The sequence below is a fragment of the Merops nubicus genome, unplaced genomic scaffold (assembly GCF_000691845.1).
Source record: "Merops nubicus isolate BGI_N331 unplaced genomic scaffold, ASM69184v1 scaffold4124, whole genome shotgun sequence".
In the NCBI taxonomy this organism is placed as follows: Eukaryota; Metazoa; Chordata; class Aves; order Coraciiformes; family Meropidae; genus Merops; species Merops nubicus.
The window spans coordinates 4,642-32,455 of NW_008602105.1; the positions used below are offsets into that span (position 1 = coordinate 4,642).

General features: G+C 39.1%; 1 protein-coding gene across 1 annotated transcript in view; it reads left to right on the forward strand.

Annotated features, from left to right (window-relative positions):
• Positions 1-789: 789 nt before the first annotated feature.
• Positions 790-27,814, forward strand: part of LOC103770941 (calcium-dependent secretion activator 2-like) — a gene marked incomplete at both ends in the record, with an annotated part of 62,503 nt that continues 35,478 nt past the window's right edge. Inside the window, one exon of the mRNA XM_008938218.1 lies at positions 790-1,128. Coding sequence (XP_008936466.1) covers positions 790-1,128 — 339 coding nt within the window. The remainder of the gene's footprint in view (positions 1,129-27,814) is intronic.

Below are 27,814 nucleotides of genomic sequence, written 5' to 3' on the forward strand. Positions count from 1 at the left end.
GTGTCATGAGACTTGCTACTAGAAACGAGCTGACTACACACAGTGGCTGGAAAGGTGAACTTCGTCAGGGCCATGTTAGAAGAAATGTATGCAGTGATCCTTGAACACTGAAAAGTTCTTATAGAATGCTGGTGCTGATTTAATAGGCTTGTTGTTGTAATTAGCCTTATCATATATTACAGTATGTACAATTGGGAGGGGTTTTTTTTGTGTTTTGTTGTTTTGTTTTGTTTTTTTTTACACAGAGAATCCCATGTTGTGTCTCTAGTATTATGTCTACAGTAGTAGAGCCAGTTCTGTATCTTTGAGCCTCTCTTCCCTCCATTGTTGATATTGATTGTAGTATTTAGGTAGTATTTTATTTTTCCTGGATTTGTCTCATCTTCCTTGAGATTCTTGGCTGGCTTAAAAATCAATTTTATACTCACAGTGATGAACTTAGAGACAGTGTAGTTTATCCATGAGTTACTTGCAAGTAACTTGACAATTCTCTGATTTTCATGGAGCAAATTAGCTGCCATTAATTCAGACTTCCACTCTATCTTAGCTATTGTAAGTTTATGCATAAATACTTTAAAAGATACTTAAGTAACCATCTGCATTGATTAAGTATTTAAATTGTTTCTTTACGAAAAATACAGCAAACTTGGCCTGTATAACTCTTCCTCATAAAGTCATCTTACATAGAAGCAAAATATTAGCTTTAAATCCTTTTGTAAGGCATTGGCTTGTGTTTGTGTCCATGTCTAACATTTTCTGTTTTTCTTTCTTTTTTATCTTTTTTTATTTTACAAGGTGTTTCTCAAGAGTGACCGAGTTGCAAGAATGGTTCACAGTGGAGGATGTTCTGCAAATGATTTCAGAGATGTTTTTAAGAAAAACATAGAGAAAAGAGTTCGAAGTTTGCCGGAAATTGATGGATTAAGCAAAGAGACAGTGTTAAGTTCTTGGCTAGCCAAGTATGATGCCATATACAGAGGAGAAGAGGACTTGTGCAAACAGCCGAATAGAATGGCCTTAAGTGCTGTGTCAGAGCTGATTCTGAGCAAGGAACAGCTTTATGAAATGTTTCAACAGATTCTAGGAATCAAAAAATTGGAACACCAGTTGATTTATAATGCCTGCCAAGTAAGTATTGATGTCTCTCGGTTCTGTTTCGCCCAGAATATCTCCCCCCCTGCCAACAGGTTCAGTGCTTCCTCTCTGTGTGTAGAAGCTTTCAGTTTTAAGTACATCTCCGCAGTCCGAGGAGATGGGACCATCCCTCAGAAAGAAATCTTTACGACATTTGGTAGTTGGAATTCATGTGGAGAAAGGGTACACCAGAGTATGTGGGACTTAAGTTACAGGGGTCTCCTGAGACCTTTTACAGTATGTTCTGTTCTCTATACTTGCATACCCTTATATAAATTATATGCGTATGTTCTTATATGTGTGCATCTTTAAAAGAAATTTGCTGCCATAAATACATAAGTGACAGGTGATTGAATTCAGAATGCTCTTGGCAATCCAGTTGTCTTGATGGTCAGTATGATAGAACTCAATGTACTTCATTTCAACCACCATCTATGATGGTGCTAATTTGTACATTTTTACTGTGTTGTTTTCTAGGATAAAAGTGATGTTCCCCATAAGTCACTGAGGCCAAGACTAACAGTCTATTCAGCAATTTAGTTTGGATTTATATGTGTAATCTATTGCTAATCAGTAGTGTAAATGATATGTAAAAATACTTTATCTGGCCAGTGTTCATGGTGATGCAACTATAAATTAGCAATTATTTATGGAGGAAAAACCTGAAAAAAAGCAAGGTGCTTTTGAAAAACACAACTAACCAGTGTGGATGTAGCATTTAAACTGAGCTCACACAGCTTTCTATACTGTCTGAAATAGTGCATCTGAATACAGCTAAGTTGTTTTTCATATATTATGCTGAAAATTGTCTTGTAGTTATGGGCTATGTTAATAGAGGAGCAGATGAGAAATCTTGGATATTGCTGCCTACTTCATTTATGGATTAGTGTGGCATGAAATCATGTAACTGTTCTATGATTGAAACATTTGTGGTTTTTAATGCTTCTTAGGATTGTAAATCCAACTTTTGTTATGAAAGGGTAATATTTTATTCTGCATCAAATTATGCAGGCTTCCTATTTTCACTGTGAGGTTTTTACTGACAGAGTGAAAGGAGATTGCTGAATGAGAAGTGTTTTGGGTGAAAAGAGACAGAAAACATACCTTCTTTTTTTTCCTGTTTGCCCCATCTTTTTCCTTTTGCCTCTTAATTCACATACATGTAAACCGTGAAGCTAACCACTGGGATATGCAGGTTGGTAACAGCATGAAGAAGCACTGAAGTCTTGGGGGCTAGTCCTGCTTATATGTGTTTTTTATACAGTTAGAACATAGAGGCATGTGATAATTCCATTTGGAAAAGACCTCAGGTCATTCAGACCAACCTTCTGCTCAAAGCAGCATCAGCTGTGAGGCCGTGAGAGTGGTGAGACCCTGGAATGGGTTGCCCAGGGAGGTGGTTGAGGCCCCAGCCCTGGGGGTCTTTAAGGCCAGGCTGGAGGAGGCTCTGGGCAGCCTGATCTAGTGGGAGGTGTCCCTGCTCATGGCAGAGGGGTTGGAACTGGGGGATCCTTGTGGTCCCTTCCAACCCTGACAGATTCTGATCTGTTTTAGCAGAGGACTTTAGAGCCCTGATGGCTCAATGGTTGGACTTGATGATCTTGGAGGTCCCTTCCAACCTAAAGGATTCTATGATTCTATGACAGAACAGGTTACTGAGTGCTTTAACCAGTCAGGTCTTAAAACTTCCAGAAATGGAGGTAGACTGCTCAGACTCTGTGGGCAACCTGTTCCAACACCTGAAAACATGAAAAAATAGCTACTTTGCACCCCAAAGTAGATAACCTGTTACTTATAGTAACAGGTATAGTAATATATGGATTCCTTCCTCCTCGGGTGTCTGATGATTGCCAGATCTTACTTTATATATCACTGCGAGTGGTCAAAATCTGCTCTTTGTGTTGTGCTAGAGGAACACAAGCAAACATGACTTTAGGGCTTTGAACAATTAAATTTTGTTCCCTTAGTCTAGAAGTGGTTCTGGTGGTACAGTCCACTAGGTTTTTGTATCTCTATACTTGAAGGCTTCCACATTTTCAGTTTTCTTTGTAGGCATGTTGGTGGAACAAAACTGGTTGGCAAATAGCAACAAATTTCTGTCTGTTCTTGGTCCATAACCTATGGAGAGACTGAAACGTTGCAGTGACTCATTTTTGCTTTCTACCATGGTAGAGTTCTGTGCATGGGATGATTTTCTTTTCTATTGTTTGAACTGCAAATTAAAGAGGAAATAATCTTGTGGAAGGTAGGAAGGGAGAACCGCCCTCCACCTCAAGAAGCTGCCCCAAGGATCACCCGGCAGGGCTGAGCAAGGGCGGCGCACCTGTGTTTGGTGTGACCAGGGAGTGATCTGCCCAGCCTGGTGGCTGAGCTCAAGGAGGAGGTTGAAAGACTGAGGTCAATAAGGGAGTGTGAGAGGGAGATAGATGGGTGGAGTCAGGCCCTGCCATCGCTGAGGATAGGGCAGTAGGTGGAGGCTCCACTCGAAAGAGAGGATCCCCTCCTCCCTTGTCGTCAGGTAAAAGGAAAGGGCCTAAGAGATGAGGGGGAATGGAAACAGGTCTCTGCTTGGCAAGGCGGGCAAACCCGCTCCCGGCCTCCCTCCTCTTCCCAGTTGCCTTTGCACAACAGGTATGGGGCTCTGGAAACTGAGGGACAAACAAACAAAGATGAAGGTTCGTCAGGGAAGTCACCCAAGGTAAGTAGGTCTCCCCCATGCATTAGGACTGGCTCTAACAAGGATTTAAGGAGGGTACCGTAGTTGGCAACTTCTGAAAGGAACTGAGGGCCCCATGTGGCAGCCAGATCCACTCCATAGAGAACTCTGCTGCCTCCCTGAGGCCAGGGTTACTAGCAAACTCTCTGGTCTGGTACAGCCATCGGAGTACTACTGCCTATTGGTTATCTAGGTTAGTAACAATGATGTTACAATGAGAAACCTGAAAACAATTAAAAAAGATTTCAGGGCCCTGGGGAAATCACTTGAGAGGTCAGGAGCCCAGGTAGTGTTCTCCTCAATTCCTTCAGTGCCTGGGAAAAATACTGAAAGAGGAAGGAAGACCCACCTGATTAACATATGGCTGAGAGGCTGGTACCACCAACAGAATTTTGGGCTTTTCGAACATGGGGAGCTTTATGCTGCACAGGGTCTGTGGGCAACACATGGAGTTCATCTCTCTCAAAGAGGGAAAGGAATAGTTGTGTATGAGCTGACTGGGCTCGTTGAAAGGGCTTTAAACTGGGTTTGAAGGGGAAAGGGGGTAAAAATGGGCCCGCTAGAGTTGAGCCTAAGGGTGGGAGGCTGTGGTTGGGAATGAAGTCATTGGCCTGGCTTAAGTGCATCTACGCTAATGCATGCAGCATGGGCAACAAACAGGAGGAGCGGGAAGCCACAACAGCTATTACATAGTCACTGTCACAGAAGAAAGGTGGAGTGACTCTCAAGAGTGGAGTGCTGCAATGGATGGCTATAAGCTCTACAAATGGAATAGGCAAGATAGAAAGGGCAGTAGGGTGGTATTTTGATTGCATGAAGATCAACAAGTGTGATGGACAGGTTGAATGTTTGTGTTAAGACGAGGCAGGCCAACGGGGCGGATATCCTGTTGGGAGTCTATATTACAGACCAGCCAACCAAGATGACGAGGTTGATGAATTTTTCTGTAGACAACTGGCAGAAGCTGCAAAATTGCAAGCCCTTGTTCTTGTGGGGGACCTCAACTTACCAGACATCTGATGGAAATATTAACCCAGCAGATAGGAAACAGTCCAGGAGGTTCCTGGAGTGTGTGGAAGATAACTTCCTGACTCACCCCCAGGCAATGCTACAGGCTTAGGGAGGAGTGGCTGGAAAGCTGCCCGGTGGAAAAGGACCTGGGGGTGTTGGTGGACAGCTGTCTGAACATGAGCAAGCAGTGTGCCCAGGTGGCTAAGAAGGCCAACAGCATCCTGGCCTTTATCAGTCACAGTGAGACCAGCAGGAGTAGGGAGGTGATAGTGCCCCTGTACTTGGCACTCAGGAGACCACACCTTGAGTACTGTGTCTAGTTTTGGGCACCACAGTATAAGAAGGACATGGAGGTGCTGGAGTGGGTCCAGAGAAGGGCAATAAGACTGGTGAGAGGGCTGGAAAACATGCCTTATGAGGTCTTGCTGAGGGAACTGGGGTTGTTTAGTCTGGAGAAGAAAAGACTGAGAGGAGACCTTATTGCTCTCTACAGCTACCTAAAAGGAGGTTGTAGTAAGGCTGGTGTTGGTCTCGTCTCCCAGGTTACTAGCAATAGGATGAGATGAAATGGCCTCAAGTGCCAGGGGAGGTATTGATTTGACGTTAGGAAGAATTTCTTTACTGAGAGAGTGGTTAGGCACTGGAACGGGCTGTCCAGGGAGGTGGTGGAGTCACCATCCCTAGAATCATTTAAAAAATGAGTAGATATCGCATTGGAGGCTATAGCCTAGTGGTTAGGGAGATGCTGGGAGGAAGGTTGGACTTGATGATCCTAGAGGTGCTTTCCAACCATAGTGATTCTATGATTCTAAGGGAGAAGGGCTGACTGATAATTCTAATGTGTGCAGAGATGCCTCAGTGGTATTTAGAGAAGAGTTTTCACTTGCTCTTCCTTGTTTTGAGCACTGAAGGTTGTAAAATCTGCTGTACAGGTCTCCAAAGTACACGTTGTTTACCCTGGATTCGTGTGTAAGTGTTGGAGGACGGGAAGAAAAGGAGACTTATTTCTTTGGGAGCAGATACAGGAGCTCTATGTATTTTAAGCTGGGAGGAATGCAGAGGGAAGGGCTTTGAGCCCATACCCCTCTTGTTTGGGGTGCTAGCTCTCTGAAGATTTCAGTTTTCCAAGGCAAGGATGGGATTAGTTTGCTATAGCAAAAGCTTTCATTATGTTCTCCAATGGAGTTGGTACCAACCATCCATTTCATATCCTGTTCCTCTGGTCCAGACAGGCCCACAATACGCAAAAGCTTGGAGGAGAAGGCTGTTGCAAAGAAAAAGACAACAATCACAGCCTTCCTAGGAAGGGTATTGACAGCAGCAACCAGTGTCTGATAGTGTAGTTATTGTTATTTCTCATTATAGTTTTAATGAATATTTTAGTTTAGGCTGTATCTTATGCCTTCCTGTTGACAGTGTGTTTATAGAAGGTGAGGTGAAGTTAGACTCAGATTTCAGTCAGTACCAGCAGTTCTCATTCTGGCCTAGAAGCCCCTATCTGTCTTTGAAAAAGCTCATTTTCATTTCCCTTTGCCACTGCTGTTTAGAATACTAGAGACTTGCAGATAATGATAATCAATAGTGTCCGGGAGCAGTGAGATAAGTGAAAGTCCAAACAGATGTTAAAATTGTAGTTTTGATAGAGGTTTTGATGAGTTGGCTTCTAGCCTGGGCTTCTAGCAGAGAATCAGATATATGAAATGCTGTATATTTTGCAGCTTTGAGAAACAGCTGCCCTTAACAGCAAATCTGTACAGTTATAATTCATGCAGAAAGCTCAGTCTTTTTCTTTCTCCCCCCTTCTTCTGTTCCAGCCTTCTGGAAATAGGAAAAGGAAAAATGTCTTACAGTGTTGGTGATAAGAGTAAATCATCGTGCACCTACAGGACTGCTAAGCAGGCAAAGATGCTATTTGTAACAGTAGAAGGTGTTGTCTGCCAGCCACCTCCTTGTGACTTTCTCTGCATTTAGAAACTTTTTAATAGTTTTCAGCAGCTTTTGCTCCCCAGCGTGTTCTAAATGGAGCATTCCCTTCAATTCTTCATACCTTGGAGCAATTCATCAGGCAATTCTGCTAAGGTGTGGGTTACTGAGGGTCCACACAGGTTGCCAGTCTCCATCCTTTGTGTGATAGCAGTGAGAAACAGTGTTCATTCAGTCAGCACAAAACACAGTCCACACAGCTAAGAGAATTTTGTTATTCTTTGAAGAGTAACTTTTTGTCACAATCTTTTAACATATACTGAATGTGTAAGCTTGTCCTTAGGTAGTGAACATTAACAGGACTTTCACATTAGGATACTGAAGGCTTCTTCTGTGGTCTTGTTTTCAACTTTACAGTTTAGAGCAAGACCAGCAACAGATGCCAACCATCTGTATGCCTTTGTGATTAAAAGTTACAGTTTTGTAAGTGCTAACACTTTCAACTTATTTTTATTTATGTTGTTTTGCCTTGAGCTGAGTTTTATGATAAAGAAATTGCCAGTTAGCTGTGACTTAATGAGCTCCTTGACTTGCTTTTGAGATGTCTGACCACAGTGTGTTGTTGCAGTTTCTTTGATTTATAGAGATCAAACATGATACAATCTTTTAGCTTCCTTTTATTTTTTTAATTATTTATTAACTTAGAATATAACTTTGGTGCAGAAAGTCAAACTAAAAGTCATACTCAAACTGATGTGTGGTCATGCACTATTTTTACACCACTTCACCAGTACCAGAATTGCTGTACCAGGTAATTCATAACTCCACACAAAGTTTATTTTTGTTCGAAAGTACCATAATAATTTTGACCTTTTTGGCTGATCTAAACCCCTTGTCTTGGGCATGAGGAGGAAAAAACAACAAGAATTTTTATAATAAAAGAATTCTTTCAATTCACATTCTCTTTTCTGATAGGTAATAAATAATTTTGAGAATAACGTAACAGTTTTTAAGAATTATTTGCTAAGTCTTCTACCTCTATCTTTGGAGGAATCAACCACAAACTATTTCTTTTGGAAATAGCTTTAGATGGACCTTTGCTGCAAGATGTTACTTTCTGTTTAAGAGCCTTGTATTGCGTTTGGTTTGCATCCTTTATTATCTTTAGCTTTTACAAGATGTAACTTGTACAAGTGTCTAATATTGAAAATGATGTACCTTCCTTAATAAGTTTTTGGATTTTTAATTATGAGAATATTTTTTGTCAAGAACTTCTCCTCAACCGAAACCTGCTTAAGTTGCTCAGTAGAATTGGATTTTTTAACCCAGCACTTCACCAAAGTCCAGTTAATTACGCAGTTTAAGAAGTAAGTCAAATTAAGGGCAATTTGATCTACAACAAGGCCTTCATTGCTTCTGAATACGTGTAGTTCTCATAATTTCTTCAGCAAAATCTTGAAAAGTAGTGCAGTTATGTCACGGATCACAGAATTTCCCGTACTTCTGGATATTTTTCTCAGAAACTTCTGTCCTGTATAAGTTACAGGGACAAATACAACTTTATGAAGTCCTAAGAATGATGATGTCTTTGTACAAAAGGTTTCAGTGTAGAGTTGATAATCTTCTTCTTGAAGTAATTAAACAAGTATTAAGATTCTCTTCAGTATATAGACCAAAAATTAAACAGATTCATAAATTCTTTAAGTTGAGGCAAGTCCTTTTAAGTATTTTTGAGTCTTTTTAGTCAAAAGAAAAGATACTGGCTCTGTAGGATGTTATAATGTCACAAGTGCTTCAGCTAAGCTAATATTTTTCCAGTGGTTATCAGTGACTGTCATTACTTATTTAATCATAGAATGGCTTAGGTTGGAAGGGACCCAAGGGATCATCTAATCCAACCTCCCTGCTGTGGGCTGCGACACCTCTCAGCTAGACCAGGCTGCTCAAGGCCTCATCCAGCCTGGCCTGGAACACCTCCAGGGAGGGGGCACCCACAGCCTCTCTGGGCAATCTATTCCAGTGTCTTGCCACCCTTGTACTGAAGAGCTTCATCCTAGGATCTAGTGTAAACCCACTCTCCTTCAGTTTAAAAGTATTTCCCATTGTCCTGTTGCTTCACACTCTTGTGGAAAGTCCATCTCCAGCCTTCCTGTCCTTAAGGTTCCCTTTAGGTACTGAAAGGCAGGTATAAGGTACCCCCAGTCTTGTCTTCTCCAGGCTGAACAATCCCAGTGTCCTCAGCCTATCTTCATGGTAAGTTATACCTGAAAAAATGTTGGCAAGGTCCGTTGCTGTATTTTTGAGGTAGCATCGGGTGTTAAATAAGAGACATAATTTTAAGCCATCTGGTGATGTCTTAAACATCCCTCTTGGCTGAAAAATGTGTTTTTAACTGGCCCAAGATGTTCCAAGATATTAAAAAAAAAAAAAAAAAGGCAAGCCACACCCCCAGCAGAGGACTAGGTTATTTGCTCTCTAGATAAAAGACAGTCTTGCAGAGAAGGTGGAGTAGATGGCAGCAGGGCAGGAGTGAGGGGAGAAGCTGCCCAAGCTCTCAGTGGGCAGAAAGGACTGCAGTCGTAGAGCAGATCGCCTGGGTGAAGAATAGCTATAATTTTGTGGGATTGTGGGAGGCTATAGAGTTGTAGTTAGTATTCAAGTGTAAACTGCATTTTTATATGATAAATGTGAGTCTAGAAAGTTTCTGCACACAGTCGTGATGCAACAATGATTTACTTCCTTACAGAACAGGTCAGTGCTTTAAAACTGTCATGTGCGTCTGTCAGCCTGAAAAGTGTTCCATGCCTTCGATAACAGAAATGTTCAAATGTTCACACTTCAGGCTGCTTCACACATCAACTGTATTGGTTTCTAGTACCTGTAACTACAAGAATATGTCTTCTCCCATGCCATCTTCCTCACAAAAAAAAGGAAATATCTTCTTTCTGATTGATTTTTTTTTTTTTTTTCTATTCTCTAAGAGGAAAAAAGATCTGGTGCTCTCTGTTCTTGAGCAAGGGCAGAATAACAAGTTAACCATGAGCCAGCAGTGTGCCCTTGTGGCCAAGCAGGCCAATGGTATCCTGGGTTGCATTAAGAAGTGTGATCAGCAGGTTGAGGGAGGTTCTCCTCCCCCTCTGATTTGCCCTCTGAGGCCACATCTGCAGTGCTGTGTTTAGTTCTGGGCTTCCCAGTTCAAGAAAGACAGGGAACTACCAGAGAGAGTCCAAAGGAGGGCTGCAAAGATGGTTAAGGGAATGGAGCATCTCTGTGATGAGAAAAAGCTGAGTGACCTGGTTCTGTTTAGCCTGGAAAAGAGAAGGTGGAGAGGGGATCTTATCCATGTTTACAAGTGTCTGAAGGGTGTGTGTCCAGAGGACAGGACCAGGCTCTTTTCAGTGGTGCCCAGCAATAGGAGGAGGGGCAATGAGCACAAACTGGAACACAGGAAGTTACCTCAACATCAGGAAAAAATCCTTTACTGTGAGGGTGACAGAACCTTGAAACAGGCTGCCCAGAGAGGTTATGGAGTCTTCTCTGCAGACTTTCAAAACCTGCCTGGATGGATTCCTGTGTAACCTGCTCTAGGTGACCTTGCTTTAGCAGGGGAGTTGTACTGCATAATCTCCAGAGGTTCCTTCCAAACCCTACCATTCTGTGATTCAAACCAAATATTTCAATAGAGAAACAAATTGTCATTTCTCACAGGATTTTAGATGATGTGTTTTCTTCATAAGATGTCACTATTGATTATATGCAGATAGGATTTTAATATGAAGTCATTTCAACAGTTACCTTTTAATACTTTTTTTTCTGAGGTGCTTCATTTGTCTTTTACCTCCATTGGAGAGGTTTTGCTCAAGACAAAAGTTTCAGTGCTCTGAAAAGTAGTGCTTCAATCTCCTATATTCCTTCTAAGATTATTTCTGTAATGATTTGTGAGAAATCCAGAGCTAAGCTGCACAGTGTGTCAGGCCAGTTTGGAATTTCAGCTTAACAATGTGAGTTCTGATGGAAAAGGAAGCCTTGCAACCCCCAAGTGATTCAGTCCTGGTAACATACACTGATGGTCTTTAAAGGGGGGGGGGCAGGCAGGGCAGTTTTAGCTCCTGTAAACTGTTTTTTTCTATAGTAGCAAAATGTCTGTGATTGCCCCAGAGGGTATTGATATGTTCTTATTTACAGACAGAGGAATAATGGAAAGAATATTAAAGCATCCTTAGCGAAGCAGATTACTTTTTTAATACTTTTAAACACTTGACTTTGAACAACATTTAAAAGCCTTCCAAGATAGGTAATGGAGAAGTACTTAGAAATATTTTTGTTCATAGTTGAAGGAATACTGAGAAAATACTGGAGAGAAATGGTGTGTTGGCAACAGCAATTCATTTTCAGTACTTGGGGTATTGCAGGATCCTTCCTGCACTCGGCTATTAACCACTTTTAAGACAAATTTTATATATGGATTTTTCTATCATAGAGCTCTCTTTGCGCACATGTGGCTTCTGTTCATGTGTTTTGTTTCTTTGTGAAGGAGTTGAACATGAGATTAGCAGGATTTGCAGACTAGTGGATTTACTTGTTTTGAAATTCACATCCTTTTAGGCCTGTTCTCTTGTTTATCTATCACCTTTTGTGTCGCAAGAGGTAAGCCAGGCTTGACTAAGAATCAGCAGAGAGAGGCTGAGAATTGCCCATCTCCACTGCTCTGTCTTGTGACTCTTCTGAGGATTGAAATCATCACTGTTAGAATTCTGGTGGAACATCGTTCTTTCAAACTGTTTTGTTTTCTGGGACCGTCTTTGGCAGTCAGTGAGTGCAGGAAGACAGCAGGGTGTTGTAGCATAACAAAATAAGGAACCTGGGTCTGGCTTTGTTAAAGCAGTTCCTTTCAAGCTTCTTCTAGTTTTTTACCTCTCCCTGTGTTTCTTCTGCTAAAATATAATTTGGAGCCTTCATGAAGTTATTAATGCTGTTTTGACATTGAGATCCACATCCAAGGGAGTTAAGTTACCTCAACACTCGAAGCCAAATCTATCCATCATTAAACTTGCACTTATATTAACATCACCAGTGAGTTGGATTCATCATGTTTAATATTACCAGCTGAGGATGAAGTTCCTTGACTTTGTTATTAAACAAGAGATAATAAATATTTTCTCCCAAAGTCTGCTGTATAATTTTTGGTTTTGTTGTTTTTAAGGAGAGATTCTGTGTCTTCAGGTAAATAAATAGAAAACAAGTAATTTTTGCAGCCACATTTCCAGACTGACGATTAAGTTTATTCATGTGTCTGATTACTAGCTTATATGTGCATTTGAATGAATGCACATATGAACAAGCTGAATAAGTTAAGGACCCTTAGCATGAATTTCTCACATGTTCTGCTTAAGACATGGTGGTATTCTGTATTCCTTCTTCATCAATTCAAAGTAAAGCAGTTTTATCTTAGAACAATCACTTTCATCCCAAGGATCAATTTGATTATTTAGAGTTTTTCCTCTGCAGAGTTTTTCATCCTGCAGCAGCCAGTGTGAGGGCAGCAGAAGTAGCTGAAAAGAACACAGGAGAAGAGTGAGCCTATGTTGCTGCATCCCTCTTGCTCACTGGTACTGAATGTTTTGTTCTGAAGCTTAGCTGATTTTTTTCCCCTTTTTTTTTAAATTTTTAAGGGAGAACCCTCTTAGCTCTCACTTCTTGAGAGGAAGTTCCTTTCCAGCTGTCCGCATGGACAAAGTTCATATGGGTTCCCACACACCAGTCACTCCAAAGGGAAAGGTGCAGGTAAATTTGGAAATGAGCTGGCTAATATACAGTACATACATATTTTAGACTGCCCTGTGCAAGAGTAATTGTGTATGTGAAGTCGTTGAGAGATCTGCAGCTCTCCTCAAATATGCTAAAGTTTGTGTGTCTGTTTGTTATCTTCTAGGAAGGTGGTTTTGTATCTCTTCTAAAAACTGAAAAACTCTCAGGTCACCTCTTCAGCTGTCTCCTCTGCTGAATCTGCCCTAATCTCTAGGATCTAATCTCTCCATCTCTAATGTTCCAGCCTGTCCACTCCAGACACCCTCTCACCCCAAAAGATTGATTCCTGCCAGAAGAGCCAACATGGAGGTGCTCCTTAGCCTGTCACTTACTGCTGTATTTCATATTCCAAGACTCATCATCCAGATGCAGTCTGGTGTTAGTGCTGAGGCTGTCTGCTTTATGATTAAATGTTCATAGTTTCAAACTTCCAACATGTTTACAAGAAAGTGCCTGTTTCTCTCTCTGTAGCTCTTCTATAGGTAGGTAGATTATCTTCGTTTTAGTTTCTTGATACAGGCCTGAAACATTCTCAGGCCAACTGAAATAACCCTTTTTTGATCAGTGACTGAGTAAAGGGAAGAAAAGATAATTGCAACCCTCAGTCTAAAAGTTTAGAACCTACTGGGAAGGAAAAGAGTAAGAGGAGAGTGAAAACAGGATTCATCTGTACTTTATGTCCTCTGTGGGAATCAGTTTCTTGAGATAACAAATACATAAATCATCTTCCAGACATTTTAGCTATAAACAGGAAAAATCTGAAATAAAATTGAGGCTACTTACGTAGTAGAAAAGTTGACTTCTAGCTGCTGTTGAAAGGAGACATTTTATGGTGAGCACTCTGGGGCTATGACAAAGACTTATTCCTTTGGAAATGAAGTAAGGAAAGAGTCAGTCCCTCTGTCACCTGAATAAACTTTTCCTAGCTGGTCATGCAGTGCCAAGCTTTTGTGGAAACACTAGGACTCAGTGTAATACTGAGCCATGCCTGAGAGAGCCTCCAAAAGTACACACAGTTTCTGGAGTAGCTTTGTTTTATTCCTAGGAGCACTGTAAAATCATGCTCACATTGATCTGGCACAGTCTTCTCGCTGTACTGTGTCTTTCCTCAGGAGGCTGGAGAGAGCAGGATTTGCCTGAAACACGTATCCTTCCTTAGGGAATCTTACCTGACTACTATTCCAATTTTACCATACTGAAGCAACTGTTGTGTTTCACAAATGGTTAGTAGGCTTCCTGGTGTTTTCCCACCTGCTACATTTAAGTAGTTTCCTCCAGTTCCCATGTTTGAAGGACAGAAGCTGAAATCTTGTAAATTCTAGTGGGAGGAGAATGGCTCCCTGTATCTCTGCAATTTTTCATCTAGAAAACTGGTTCAGGACCCCGGCAGCAGAGGAGGATGAGTGTCTCAAATTGTGGGAAGAATGCGTGTTGGACTCCTCGGGTCATGGGGCTTGGACCAGCAAAAGGACAAAGCGACAAGTGTTAAGAGTTTGGGACTCCACCTTGTGCAGGACAGAGACACCCATCTGCTGGTTGGAGCTTTTTACTCGCTTCTAGCCTGGGTCTGTGAGGCTGCAGAGATTCCTGAGGCCCGTGTAGCAGTCCAGCTACTGCTTCTTGCTGCTTGTCTGCGTGGGCACCAGTGACGTGACCTTGAGGAAATCAAAAGTGACTGTAAGACTCTGAGAGCAAAGATGGCCCAGGGTGACACATCCAACCTGCGTAATTGATGTAATTAGTACTGCTTTGACCTTTGGTTGTGGCACCTTGTTTTGAGAAGAACAACTAGTAAGAAGTAATAGAATGAACCTGACAAGAAAGCAGGGATGTGTTCGTGGACAGGACTTCTAACAAAGAGGATTTTAAACTAGGTTTGTTAGAAGATAGGGAGCTAATCTCAGGATTAAATAAGAAAGCAATGGATGTGAAGAAGATACATATGGTAGAAAGCTTCAAGGGAGACAATGTTCTCTCTCAGAAAGGAGAGCGTTCATAAATATGTCTAAAATATTTGGGCGACAAACAGGAAGTCCAGCCTCTGGGTCAAGATCAGAAGGGAAAGTAATATTAGTGATGTTGTGGTGGGGGTCAGTTACAGACCACCCGAACAGGAGGATAAGACTATTAACAATTAAAAGAAGTCTCCCAATGCCAGGCATTGATCCAGTGGTGGATTTCAGACACCTGCCACCAATTTTCTGGGAGATTAACATGGAAGCAAACAACTGAGGAAGTTTCTGGACTGTGCTGATGACAGTATCTGAACACAAATGCAAAGGAGAAATTGTGATTAGTGCTCTGTTTGATCTGCTGCACGACACCAGGGAAGAGTTGGGACTGACCACGACCATAGGTAGCAGCTGAGCTGCAGAAATCACCTGTAGATGGTTCAACAGTTGGAGGAATGCTGAGAAAGAAAGATGTGAACTTACTCCAAATTTGAAGAATTGCTATGCAGAGACACTTACGAAACTGCAGTGTGGGGAAAAGGAGAGCCTGCAAATTCAAAGATTTCACTGAGAGTGCAGGAACAAACTATCCTTTTGTACAGAAAGTTTGAGAATTATAGATATTGCTTTTTTCCCTGTAATGACTGTGGAGCACAACCTCTTGCAATCCATTTTCACATGTGTAAAGGTAATCATATGGGTACTAAGAGCAAACCATGCCTGAGCAACTTGACTGCTTTCTTTTATAAAATGACTATGTGACTAAGGAGAGCAGTTAATAGTAATGTACCTTGATTTCAGTAGGACTTTTGACATGATCTTCCACCCCACTCACAGTTGTGAGTTGCAGAAGTATGATCCGGTCAAGTTGACTATAATAGGGCTGGATAACTGTCTAGGTCACAATGCTGAAAGGGTGGCAGGCAGCAGTTTAAAAGCCCAGTTGGTAGCTGTGAGCACAGTACTCCAGAGTTCAATATTGTTCAGTACTTTCATTAACAGATTGGATGATGAGACGAACTTCAGCAAATTTGTGGACAGTACAAAACTGAAGGAAAAGGTGGTGCAGCTGACATGCTCAATGGTTAATGATAATTTTGAACATTAAACTAACAAAACCACCATGAAGTTAATCAAGAAGTGGAAAGTTTTACACCTTGTACAAGGTAACCCTGGGAGTGATTATGGACTAGGAACCAAGTCACTGAGTTGCAGCTCTGCTGAAAAGGATGGGGTGGAGACAGAGGGTGGTTTTCAGAATGGGTGTCTGGTTGAGTAGGAGGTTTCATTATAGAAGAGATAGTGCTGGGCTACTTTAGAAGAAGCACAGGTAGGAGATTGAAGGAGTTTTTCAAGGCTGGACTTGATAAACTGAAATTTGCCTATTTAACCAATGTTTTTATAGTGCTGTGTCTTGTACTTAGATCAAAAATGAAGAGAATGTGTCTAGGAGGTGCTGACAGTAGTCCACAGTTCTTAATGCAAACACCTACATATTGCTGTTGACATTTTTGTTAGGTGTCAAAGCCTTCTTACAGTCAGTTGGGATCTAGTCAAGCAATGGAACCTAGAGAATACTATCAAGTAGATGCTTCCTTTCTGGTCAGCTGGACTCTTTAGGAAGCTTCCTAACTACTGGACTAGCATTTAACTAAACTTGGCTTAGAGGAAATATAGAGTCTATGTCTAGAGGTATTTTCAAGTGTTTCTAGGCTGGGCTAAACAGAGTTATCATTCTTTTGGGATAACTGATGTACAAGGTGTTCTCTGACTTGTTTTCTTAGCTATATGTTACCAGTCATGTTGTTCGTAAACAGAGGAAATTTCCAATTACATTACTCTTTCAGAAGAGGAAACTCTTTAGTCCAGTAGTTAGGAAGCTTCCTAGCATTTAACTAAACCTGGCTTAGAGGGAATATAGAGTCTATGTCACTAGAGGTATTTTCAAGTGTTTCTAGGCTGGGCTAAACAGAGTTATCATTCTTTTGGGATAACTGATGTACAAGGTGTTCTCTGACTTGTTTTCTTAGCTATATGTTACCAGTCATGTTGTTCGTAAACAGAGGAAATTTCCAATTACATTACTCTTTCAGAAGAGGAACAGTTGATTGTTGTGAAAAACAGACACAGGCTCTTATCTTGCATCACAAAAAAAGAAGTTCCCCACCTTAAGATACACTAGTGACATGATCTTAAGCAATATTTTTTCATCTTTCTTCTTAAGGTCTTTTTTTCTTATCATTAAGTAAACAGAATATAGACTGAAGATATATAATCTGTTTTCATTTGGACCTCACTCCAAATATTAGAACCTTCATAGACGTGGAAGTTAGTTCTTCATGGTGCAACACAAGTCTGTAGATAAAGCTTGCCTTCTTATGCATTAATGTCTAGTTTAAATCTATTTTTTAGATACCACTGACTTCCAGAAAAAGGCAGCAATGCAAACACTCTCCGGCTGATGCTATAGAACTGAAAAGAAAGGGAGAAAATGGGGTTCCATTTCTGTCATCCTCTAGCTTCTCCACATTGTATTTAAAAAATTACTTCAGTATTTACAATATTTATTTCTACCCAGTGATTTTTCTTAAGTAGTTTTTCTTGGAGAAATTACTGTTTAAAAAATATTAATATGCTCAGATATTGTAGATGTTTAAATAGAATCGAAGACTTTCAACTAAACAAAAACATCTTGCCTATTTGAAATAAGATTTTTTTTTTTATATGTGGATGAGTGTTTTGGTCTTTTTTTCTTTTTTGTGGTGCATTTTGAAAGCAAGATTGTGTCTAGTTTTTGGAAAATCTGTGGTAAATCAGGGCTTCAATTGTGAGTTGTCAGACTGAATTTTAAATATTCTATCTAGTTAAGTCAGCCACCTGTAATTATTTTGGGAAAAAAATATTGGCATGACATTCAAGGTGCTTTTGCTTACTTAATGCAATGCTCATTAACATTTATCACCCTAATTGCATATATTCCCTTTGGTTTCAACACACCAAAGAAAATATAATCAGTGACTAATAAAGCAGGAAAACATTCTGCATTATCTTTTTGGAGAGTGAGAAGGGTAGGCAAAAGGAGAGGGGATTTCCTTCTGAAGGAATAACTCCAGAGAAATACAAACCACTGTGACCCCATTTAGGACATAAATATGCATATAACAACAAGGTTTGCATGCTAATCTTTGGGCTGTCTTGGATATGGTAATCTCTGTGCAGGGAGTGGGAGAGGAGGAGGGTGGAAGACTTTTCCTAAGGAGGATCAGGTCGTGAGTCATAGCTCATTTAATGCCCATCCCTTCCTGGATAGGGTGAATGAGGGAGAGTGTTCCCGAGGCAGAACCTGAAGGCAGCTTGTATTGAAGGAGGGAGCCAATATCTGCTTCAGCAGGGTCCGGGGGAAGTGGAGAGGGGGAACAAGAACACTCGTCTCTTTGATCAGCTTACTCACCAGAGATTACCAGTGTAGTTGAGACCTCCACACTATTTATGATAGGCATGTGGACGACTGCTTAAGTAAGTCTCTGGAGGCTTCTCTGTCACTCCATTAATTAGCTAGAGACCCCACATTTCTGACTTAAAAGATGCTTTATTTGGATGGTAAAATAGGCTCTGTGCAGGGTGCTAAAGTTTTTGCACTGCTTAGCTGTAGGAAGGATACCCATGCAAATAACAAGACAAAGGCTTGAGTAGAAAATAAATTAAACTCTTTTGTGTGTGGATACTCATAATTTTGTGGTGGCAAAGCTGAGGTGGAAGGCATTTACATAGCTGGCAACAACTGAAGAGTTCGACTTTCACAGTGTGGAAGACGGTGCTGGAGAAATAAACCAGTGCACACCCACAGGATGCTGAACTGAGCATGGGCAGTTACAGCTTGAGAGAGACACTTTGAGTTCTCTGTGGTGAAATCATTAGTTGTGTGTCCAACAGTAGCATCGTCTCCTTGCTGTATATAACCTTCATATGCCCATATGTTGAGTATTGTGTACAGCTTTGGACGTCCCATCTCAGGGGTTTAGGGGAAGTGAATGAGGACTAGAGGGCAACATTAAAAATCATGGAACAGCTGCCTGTTGAGAAACTGGAAGGGCTGAAGGTCTTCATTCTGGAGGTGAGAAGGTTGATGGGGAGAAGTATGGTTGAGATTTACAAAGGTATGGTGGTAGCAGCCAAGGTGAATCAAAATTCACACCACTAGAAACCGGGGCAGTCAAGGATGTTTGCAGAGCATTTCAAACGGATGCAACACTTCCTTATCTGGCTTCTGGAGAACTTGTAGAACATTTTGTCATGGGGAGCAATGAGGACAGACAGCAGCAAGAGGTTCAGAAGAGTTTGGACAAGTTCCTGGAGGGCAAATGCATAAGTTGGTGCTAGTAGGACTAGGCCTGGATGTACCTTATGTAACATCCCTCACATTTCCTTGGGCTCCACAACTTAAATAACCTGCTCTTCTGCCACTGTCACACCCATAATTGTGGGCTATATGGACTTCTTGTCTGATCTAACAGGATGTTTCTTATGTCTGTTGCATGCAAGATGATTGTATAATCCAGAGAGAAAATAGGAAGGTAAATTTGGGAGAAGAAATGGTAATTCTATATATGTATAATTACATATTTTATTGTTTGAAGGACACAATTTTATGAGATTGGCCAAAATGCAAAAAAAAGCCAAAAGGTAAACCAGTAGGTTGTAAAGTGAGCAATTTAGAATAAATCACAATTTTTTTTTTTTTTTTTTTAAGTTCTTCTTACAGAACTGATTCTTAGAAAGGAATGGCTTCTTTCAACTAGATGCTCTATCTATTTTCTAACCTCAGTTTCTTTTGATTGTCTGTAAACACTTTTAAGTTTTGAAACAAGTAATCTGTCTTGGGTTTGTGCAGGCTTTATTGCATCTCTACGAATTGTTTACTTGGGAAAGACAAGCTCTTGGCTTGCATTGAACTTAAATAGATTCTTCCTGGAACTTTTTTTTGCAATTTATAAATGCAATATATGTAAAAATAGGGTAAACTAATTCAATTGCTTTTTGTATTATTATTTAAATTTTTATGGTTTACCTAGTGGAAAGTGCATGAATATCATGCTCATGAAAGCAACAGCCATATTACTTCTAAGCATGTGTCAGAGTTAGTGCTGTGGGATATGAATCATTCTTTGAAAATAAACAAGCAAGAATCATAAAAAGAGTGACGTGTAGACTATTTTTTCACTGTCCACAATGATCTTTAGATATGTACAACTAGAGGGATACTTAAATGTCCTGCTTTTATATCTGTTTGAGTAGGGGCAACCATTTGTGTAACAATTTGAAGTTGATTTATGAAGACAATTTGGGCTACAGCTAGAACCAAGGTTTTATTGGAGGAGGCATAGTTTGCAGTTCAGGGCCCCAGCTTTATAAAATAGATCCTCTGCTACAAAAGCAATTTGGAGTGTTCAAGAAAACTAAGCAAGATTGAAGAGCCTGTTGTTGCAGAAAAAGACATCAGTGTGGTACAACTGTTCTTGGTCAGTATTCCCATTGGTGTGTGCATATATATATATATATTCATCTGTGTTTATACAGTGCATAAAACTAACATGTCTTTACTTGATTCTCTTCACTACGGAGAAAGTCAGAAGAGTACCAAAATCATGGCATTTTTGAACAAGCTTGTCACAGTGTAGCAAAACCAACTCTAACTGAAAAGCCATTTAAGTAGTGAATAAAATAAAATTGAGATTTTTAATGTTAGAGTTTTCTTTTTTAGTTTTATTTTTATTGGCTTTTTCCCCTTCCAGAATATGCTGATAGTAAGATCCAAGTAATATAATGATTCCAAGGATGTGTAAAGAGTCTGTAATGCTTATAGAGAACTGCTATAATGAAAATACAATCCAAGAAATGCTAGCTAAAGACAAATTAACTGTCTAAGCACCTGCTCTCTGATTTTTCTCTCCTTGATGCCTACACAGACTGCTGTGCATAAATAAATATTTAAAATGTTTATATCTAAGTCAGTGTATCTTTTTCTCTAAAACCCCACATTGCATGAATAACAGCCTCTGTGAACCAAGTAAAGCTTCCACCTTTATCTTTGTATTAAATCAGAGGGAAAACTAGTAGCAGACTCGGTATTAAGATAGAGTGATTCCCTCTGTAAATATGAGGGCTTAGGAGACTTTCTTCAAATATTATTGTCCAAATACCTAGGCAAAAAGGTGATGTGTACATCCTTGAATTTTATTTATTTATTTACATGCCATATGTCAAAATTTGGCCAAAAACAGAAACAGATCTCTTAACCCTTAGAATTTAGGCTAGCAGAACACCAATTTTAATTTCGGTTCAGTGATCTATTCTCTCCTACTCATGATCTGCTCTCCTACTCTGTCCTCAGCTCATAAGGATAAAAAGAGTGCTGGGATCTGTTCAAATCCAACTAGAGACACAATAAGCTCATTCTTTGTTGTGCAAAGACATTTGCATTACTTTTCCATGTGTCCGCTTCACAAAGTGTTAGTTTGAGTCAGTAGATGAAAATATGCAATAAAATATTGAAGCCTGCATTTTATTTTGTGCTAGGATGAATTTTGAACCATTAATTTCTTTTTTGATTTTCTTCAATAAGTCTATTAAATAGAAAATATATATTACATTTGAAAAATCCTTTAAAGCTCTTTTTAAAAACTGGATTATTCTCTGCTGTTTAGGACATAAATTTTTGGCTAAGTTTGTTGGGTGACTTTAATCAAGTTGGTTGTTAATAAAAGGCATTTAATTTGTTACAGTTTCTTGAGAAGGTTAATAGCAGTGAAATATGAAAGATGATTGTTAGGGAAATAGTAATTGAATAAAGCTGCATTGTACATCTGCACATTGCAGTGTAAAAATTTCTTGCTAGAGATTTTCTCATTAATACATACTGTGTATATTATTCTTGAAGTGTCTTACCTCATACAGTGTTGGCTAAGTGCAGGGAAAGTTCAACTTACATACATAGACTTTATGTTAAATTTTGAGTGCAGTGTACTTACTACAAGTCTTTAACTCTGCATTACATATGTTGTAATCAGCTTGAATACTGTATGTGTTTCCTGTTTATTTTTGAGTCTCATTCCAGGTTTTCCTACTGTCTTTGATAGTAGTCCCTGAATAAACTGAAATTTAATTGATAAAGATAATGTTTCAGCTTATGCTGACATTCTCAAAACTGTGCTTCATATGTTTTTAAAGCTTGAATGTCAGGAAATGCTGTACCAAAGTCTCAGCTTTGATTATTTTGGAAACTGCCAAAATGAGCGTCCAATGGTTGATGAAAAACAAGTCCAAGATGTTAAAATTGTATTGTTTTCAGTTTTATTTTTGAGAACATTGATTTTTTTATTCCATTAATTAATGTAATCTTTGCTTCAGATATTGTGTTGATTTTAATATTTTTATCATAACCATTCTCTACAAATTGATATATCATTGAGTACCAGCGATTAGTATGAATTATCTCTTCTGCCACCTTAATCAGTCATACATATATAAATCAACATTGAAATCACATAAGCAGGTCTAGAATTTTATAAAGGTATCTCAGAGACTCAAAACTTCTCACCATCTGAGATGGTGCTTGAGTTTTTTTGAGCTTCTGAGAATACCTAGTGATTGTAAGAAAATTCTGCATCTGGTGTTACATCTCATGGACTTATTGAAGGTACTCAGGCACAGCCTTTGAAAACATTGATTTGAAACATTGATTTGATTGGATTTTGTTTTTTTTTATCCAACCAGAACTACTGAGATTCTGACTGTTGACTGGCTTTGCTCTTTATCTGCATTATTTTTTGTTAACATTATTGGCTACAAAGACAGTGACACACTAATTTCTTGCTCTGCTCATCTGTACCCTCTCCCGTCTAATTTCAATATTTATATTATTGTAAAACTGCTCCCAAAACTTGAGGAAAAAAAAATTAAGAACTGAGTGTATAAAGATTGTCGTTTGCAAAGTTCTATTGGAAATCTGCAGGATTTCACCATCACACAGTCAGGGTCAGCCACCAGCATAGCCATTGGCATGATATGTGGTAGGGACTTTGCAGGGTGCAGAGGACATGAGAGAGGTTTTAAATGCTATTTTATAAATCTATTTTATGAATGTGAATTAAACCTCTGTATAATCTATACACAAGGAAGAGAAAAGAGTTTTAAACTGAAGCTAAACAACAATCTCTGCTGAAGTAGAATAGTAACTACATTTTATTTCCTTTTACAGCTGTCTTTCATGCTGTGAAACAGGAGACAGGAGATTTATGGAAAGGTCCAGTAGAAGCCATTCAGAAAGCTTCACACATCTTGCCCTTTAATCAAATTTTGTTTTTCCCTCCTATAGGAAGTGGAATTAATTTTCTTCCATGATGATTTTGTTCTTCAGAAGCTGTCCTGTTGAATTAATTTCCAAAAGTGTCTGCTGTCACAGACTGGAGTTGGGTGCTCTGTTTTCAGCCTGACTTGGAAGTTGTTGTTCCTTCTCCTTTTACATATTTAGCTGCCAATCTTGTTTCACAAGATTGGGAAACTTCAGGAATCTTCATAGGCTCTTAGTGTTCAGCACACAGCAGCTCCTTGACACTGCAGACATTAAACTCTTCCCAGTCTGTTCCTTTAGAGCAACTCCACCTGTGTAAATTAAAAATGACCATTACTGTCACAGAGTGAAAAGACTTTGGATTTTGTGTTTGAGAAGGAAGAGCAAATTCTAAGATACGTGTACTGTCAGTTTAGTCATGATAGAGAAATTTGTGTCACTATGGGCAGCTAAATGTAATTTCACATGCATGTTGCTGTGAATTAGAAAGCTTCAGTGAAGCTAACCAAACATTAATAAAATAATCACTTGGAGAAACTATCAGTTACTTTGAGCACTTGTGAATGTAAAGAACAATAACTTGCAGCCCATCCATACTCATCCATGCTCAAACTGGTCCTGTTTCTTGGGCATAGTATATCTGACTGACTTTGTATGGAGAGGAATGCAGATGAGTGCCATGGGCAGTACCTCTTGGCAGCATCAGTACCTTTTTTACCTCAAGTTGCTCTTGCACATTTAACCAGTCTTTGTGCCAGTGTATCATTTTTCTTTTGCACCAAAATACACGTATATGTTACAGACTTTTAAGTGATTTAAAAAAAAAAGAAATTTAAATAGGAATCATAAAGTATGCAGTCTTTTCCAACCTGTTAAAATATGGAAACATTAATTCATTCATTCAGATGTATTTTTTTTCAGTGCTGTTTAGGCACACAAATTTAACAACAGTTTGTCGAGGAAAATATCATGCTGTTGATCTGAATAGTGATTTTTAACTCTGATATGCTTACAGTCCTTCTTAAATTAACAGATAATCTGAAGAGTGTAGTCTCCATGCATACTCAAGGAAGAGATCATCATGACCTGAAGATGAATCTGACTACTGAAACTGATTTAGCCTCTGGTAGTGCCCATTTGTAGTCTAGCTGCCACAAAGCAGATTTTTTCAAAGGGTCATAACTTGGCCAGAGTTGAGCTGATTTTCACAGATGGGGACTTGCTAAATTTCAAGTCTTAACTTCAAAGCAAGATGGTGCTAGAGCTCTTTGACAAGAAGGTCACTGTTTTTCATATTATGGATAAAGCAGTGTGTTGTCTTCCCTGGCCTGAGTTTTTTGGTTGAAATTGTTAAAGCAGAAACTTGGAGTATAAAACTTCAGTCTGTCTTGCAAAAGTCCACACTTAAATAAACAACTGAAAGCATCCTGTAATAAGAATTGTTGGGCAACTTGAATATCGAGGATGTTCCTACTCCATCTCTACTGATACAGAAGTTTGTACTAAAAATGCTTGTCCTTTTCAGAGTGGAAAAAAGTTAAAGGCAACTTCAAGCATTAATGAATAAAAACATTTTTGAATGAATAGCTTGATGTCTAACAGTGACAGGTTTATTTTACAAAGCTGTATTTATATAACACCACTGAGGGGGAAAAAAAAAAAATCAGCTACCACTTTTTTTTTAGTTAAAATGTAGCTTCTTGTTCACCCAGGCATAGTCATTCATAACTACTGATTTTTCTGAAGAAGCTTTTAAAATACAAAAAATCATCTTTGTGAAGAGAAAGGGCACAAGTGACACAGCTGTTGTATTTATACTCCTGGTCAGTTGGGAATCTTCCAACTGAATTAACTAGCTCTCAAAAGGGGAGTCAGCATCTTTGCCTTGGTTTTACAAGTTTTGGGGGACAAATATATTGCATTTAGTTGAGCATTGGCTTGTTTGGTCAGGACTTCCAGTGTATTTTATATTGAAAACAGGCCTCTAGAGTCTGTAGAGTCTTCTGTAGTGAGAGTCCTCTGCTGCTAAAATACTGACTTATTGGTTACGTGAGGTTTAATCATCATGAAGAGCATCTCTAGCGTTGGTGCACTCAGAAAATAGCTGTGGTGTATAATTACTACCATTGGAGAAAGCTGGAATGTTCTTATTAAATGGAGTTTATATGTACCCTTTTTAAAAACAATCTCTAAGGCTATAATTTTTTTTAAAAAACGTGCCTTCATATTTAAGGGTGGGAAGCATTATGTCACACCATGTGAAGGCCAATTATTCTTTAAAAACAAAACAGGAACGACAAAACAAATCAAGAACCCTTTACTTTGATTTTTAGTGATTTTTTTTCTTTTAAACCAAATTTCAGTTGCCGTACTGGGAAGGATCTGAGTTACTATTCTGCATTTATATTAATTTCTCTGCATATGAAAATTAGTGCAGTGGTTGTTATACCTGTGCATTCCACAGATGTCTTGGGTACAGGATGAATAAGGAATTTAGGAAAAGAGTGTACTTTGTGCTAACTCTTGTCACTGATTCCCACATGTACAGGGGGTTGTATCAAGTGTCTTCAAAACTGTGCACACAAGGAATGAATTCCAAATACCACCTGCATTTTCAGAATCTACTCAGTCTTACCATTTTTGTCACTTCAGATATTGTAGATATATAAAGTATGATTGATTAGATATTCATAATAACTGACTGCTCTGCTTGCGAGGTTGTCTTTAATGAATTTTGTTGAATTTGGAATAAAAATAAGTAGAATGACCTTGCATGGAATGTGTTATCATTACTGTTTTTTCATTGTCTCTTCATTTTGCATACTGAGAAAGTACTAATATCAACAACTTCTTATTAGGACATCTGTGAATGACCTATCAGACATTCTTACCTTGGCTCTTTGCTATTAGTAAAGCAGCTGTTCTTTGGTGTTTCACCTCTTCACCTTCTTTCTATACCTTGCAAAACAGCATTACATACATACATTAACAAAACCATTAAAATGTATTTCAGGAAGAAGACTGAAGTTTAAAAATTTTAAGTAGGGAAATGAACAATTTTTTAAGTACTCGATTGCAAGCAGATAATGGAAGCAATGTATTGTGAAGGAAAAAATGCTAAGATATACAAAACCAGGTTACACCTTCATTAGCTTAAATTATTATTTCATGTCTTTCTTAAACTGAAAAATAGCTAAATATCAGTCCTTAAAAAAAAAAAAAAATTTGCCTCCATAAATGAGTTAATAATAGAGGTGTCTTGTCACAGGAAAAAGTTTCAGCATCGTTCTGCTCTCTCACACACTCCTTTTTGCAGAAATCAAAATTAAATCATTACCTTTACACAGGTTTTTCAAACAATTGCCTGTCATGAGATATATTATAAAAATGATGTTGATCTTCTCTTAGCCTAAAGAGGAAAACAAAGTTGTTCTTCATATTAGACTGATTTTTGTACTGATTAAATAAAAATAATTGCAAAAACTATGTGGTTATAATACAAAGGAAAATAGAAATTAAGAATGTTCTTCATGACAAGTTCAATAAGCAGTCTCTTGTTCTTTTAGGAAATGAAAGAATACAAATCTGTGAATTTATTTGAAATATTGTGATTGTATTGTTAAAACCCAAAGTATTTGCTTTTGTAGAGAGCACTCTTGCCATTTGTACTCACAGTCAAACATGGAGCAGATTTACAAAACACACTCAGTGGGAGGACCCTTCCAGTCTGGAATGTGGTCCATCATCTATGCTCCAGTTTAAACTGGAGCCTCTGGTGGGCATGCTATCAGGTTTTCTTCTCTTCCTTTCTGGTAGTCTGGATCAACTCCTGAAAGGATCTTGTGAGACACCAGATTGCACAGGTGACAGATTGAGTGTTCTCTCATCACTTCCCTATCAGCAGTAGAAAACTTTTTATCCTGTTGCTAAATGTGGGCAGATTTTCATTAATCACACTGCTGTAATTTACCTGTAAGCACTGGCTAGTGTGTTTTTAATTATTCCTTTTTAAAAAATTGTTTTTTGGAAGAAAAAAATGCCTAATTTTCATTAATGACTTGGTTCAGTAAGACCTAATGGCTATATCTGAGGGGCATTGCAAAGGAGATGGTGACATGTATTTTTCCTGACACACTGAATAGCAGTCACCTAAAAACCCTAATGTAATGAGTCATTTACCAAACTAACTGTGTGTTCTTTAGCTGAAGGTCTCATTTAATTAGAGAACCAATTTTTGCTAGAGTACATCCCCGATCAATTTAAGGTTTTTGGATGTTTTTAGCAAAGAGTCATTCAGGTATCCTTAAACCTTAGGTGCATACTAAATATGCACAGTTATCAGTATGTTGCATCATGTCTGTGGTTGCCCCTAGGGACAGAGAGCCCTCCAGTGGGTCTCCATCTTTGTCCTTGTTTGGCATTTATTCAGGTAAGAAGGCAAATTGTGCCTCATCTTTCCAGATACATCCCTCTTCTTCCTCTTAACCAGCTCTGCAGGCCCCTGCATTGAGGTAAAGCCCCTCTTCACCTACACTCCCCCCACTGGCCTTAACAAATAAACAGGTGGAAAATGAGGTGAGGAGTCTCCTTTCTCTTGAGACTTAGCTGCTATGGTGAGGTGAAGAGATGAGTCCTTCCCCTTTACCTCCCTAATGGAAGTCAGATGTTTAGTCATGACTATTCCCTAGGTCTGAAAATACTGGAGGCTCAAATTTGGATATGCCTTGATGTAAGCAACTGGCCAATAGTTGAGAAAAAGAGCTAATGTGAGTGAAATAATATCATACTTAAAAGTATAGCCACACATCTTTCTTTATCTATATATTTCTGTACAGGAATTCATGGCACCAAAGAACAGATTTCCTTGCAAATGTTTCCTAAGCCAGTCTGTCATTCCAGTTTCTGCTTCATGGAGTGAGC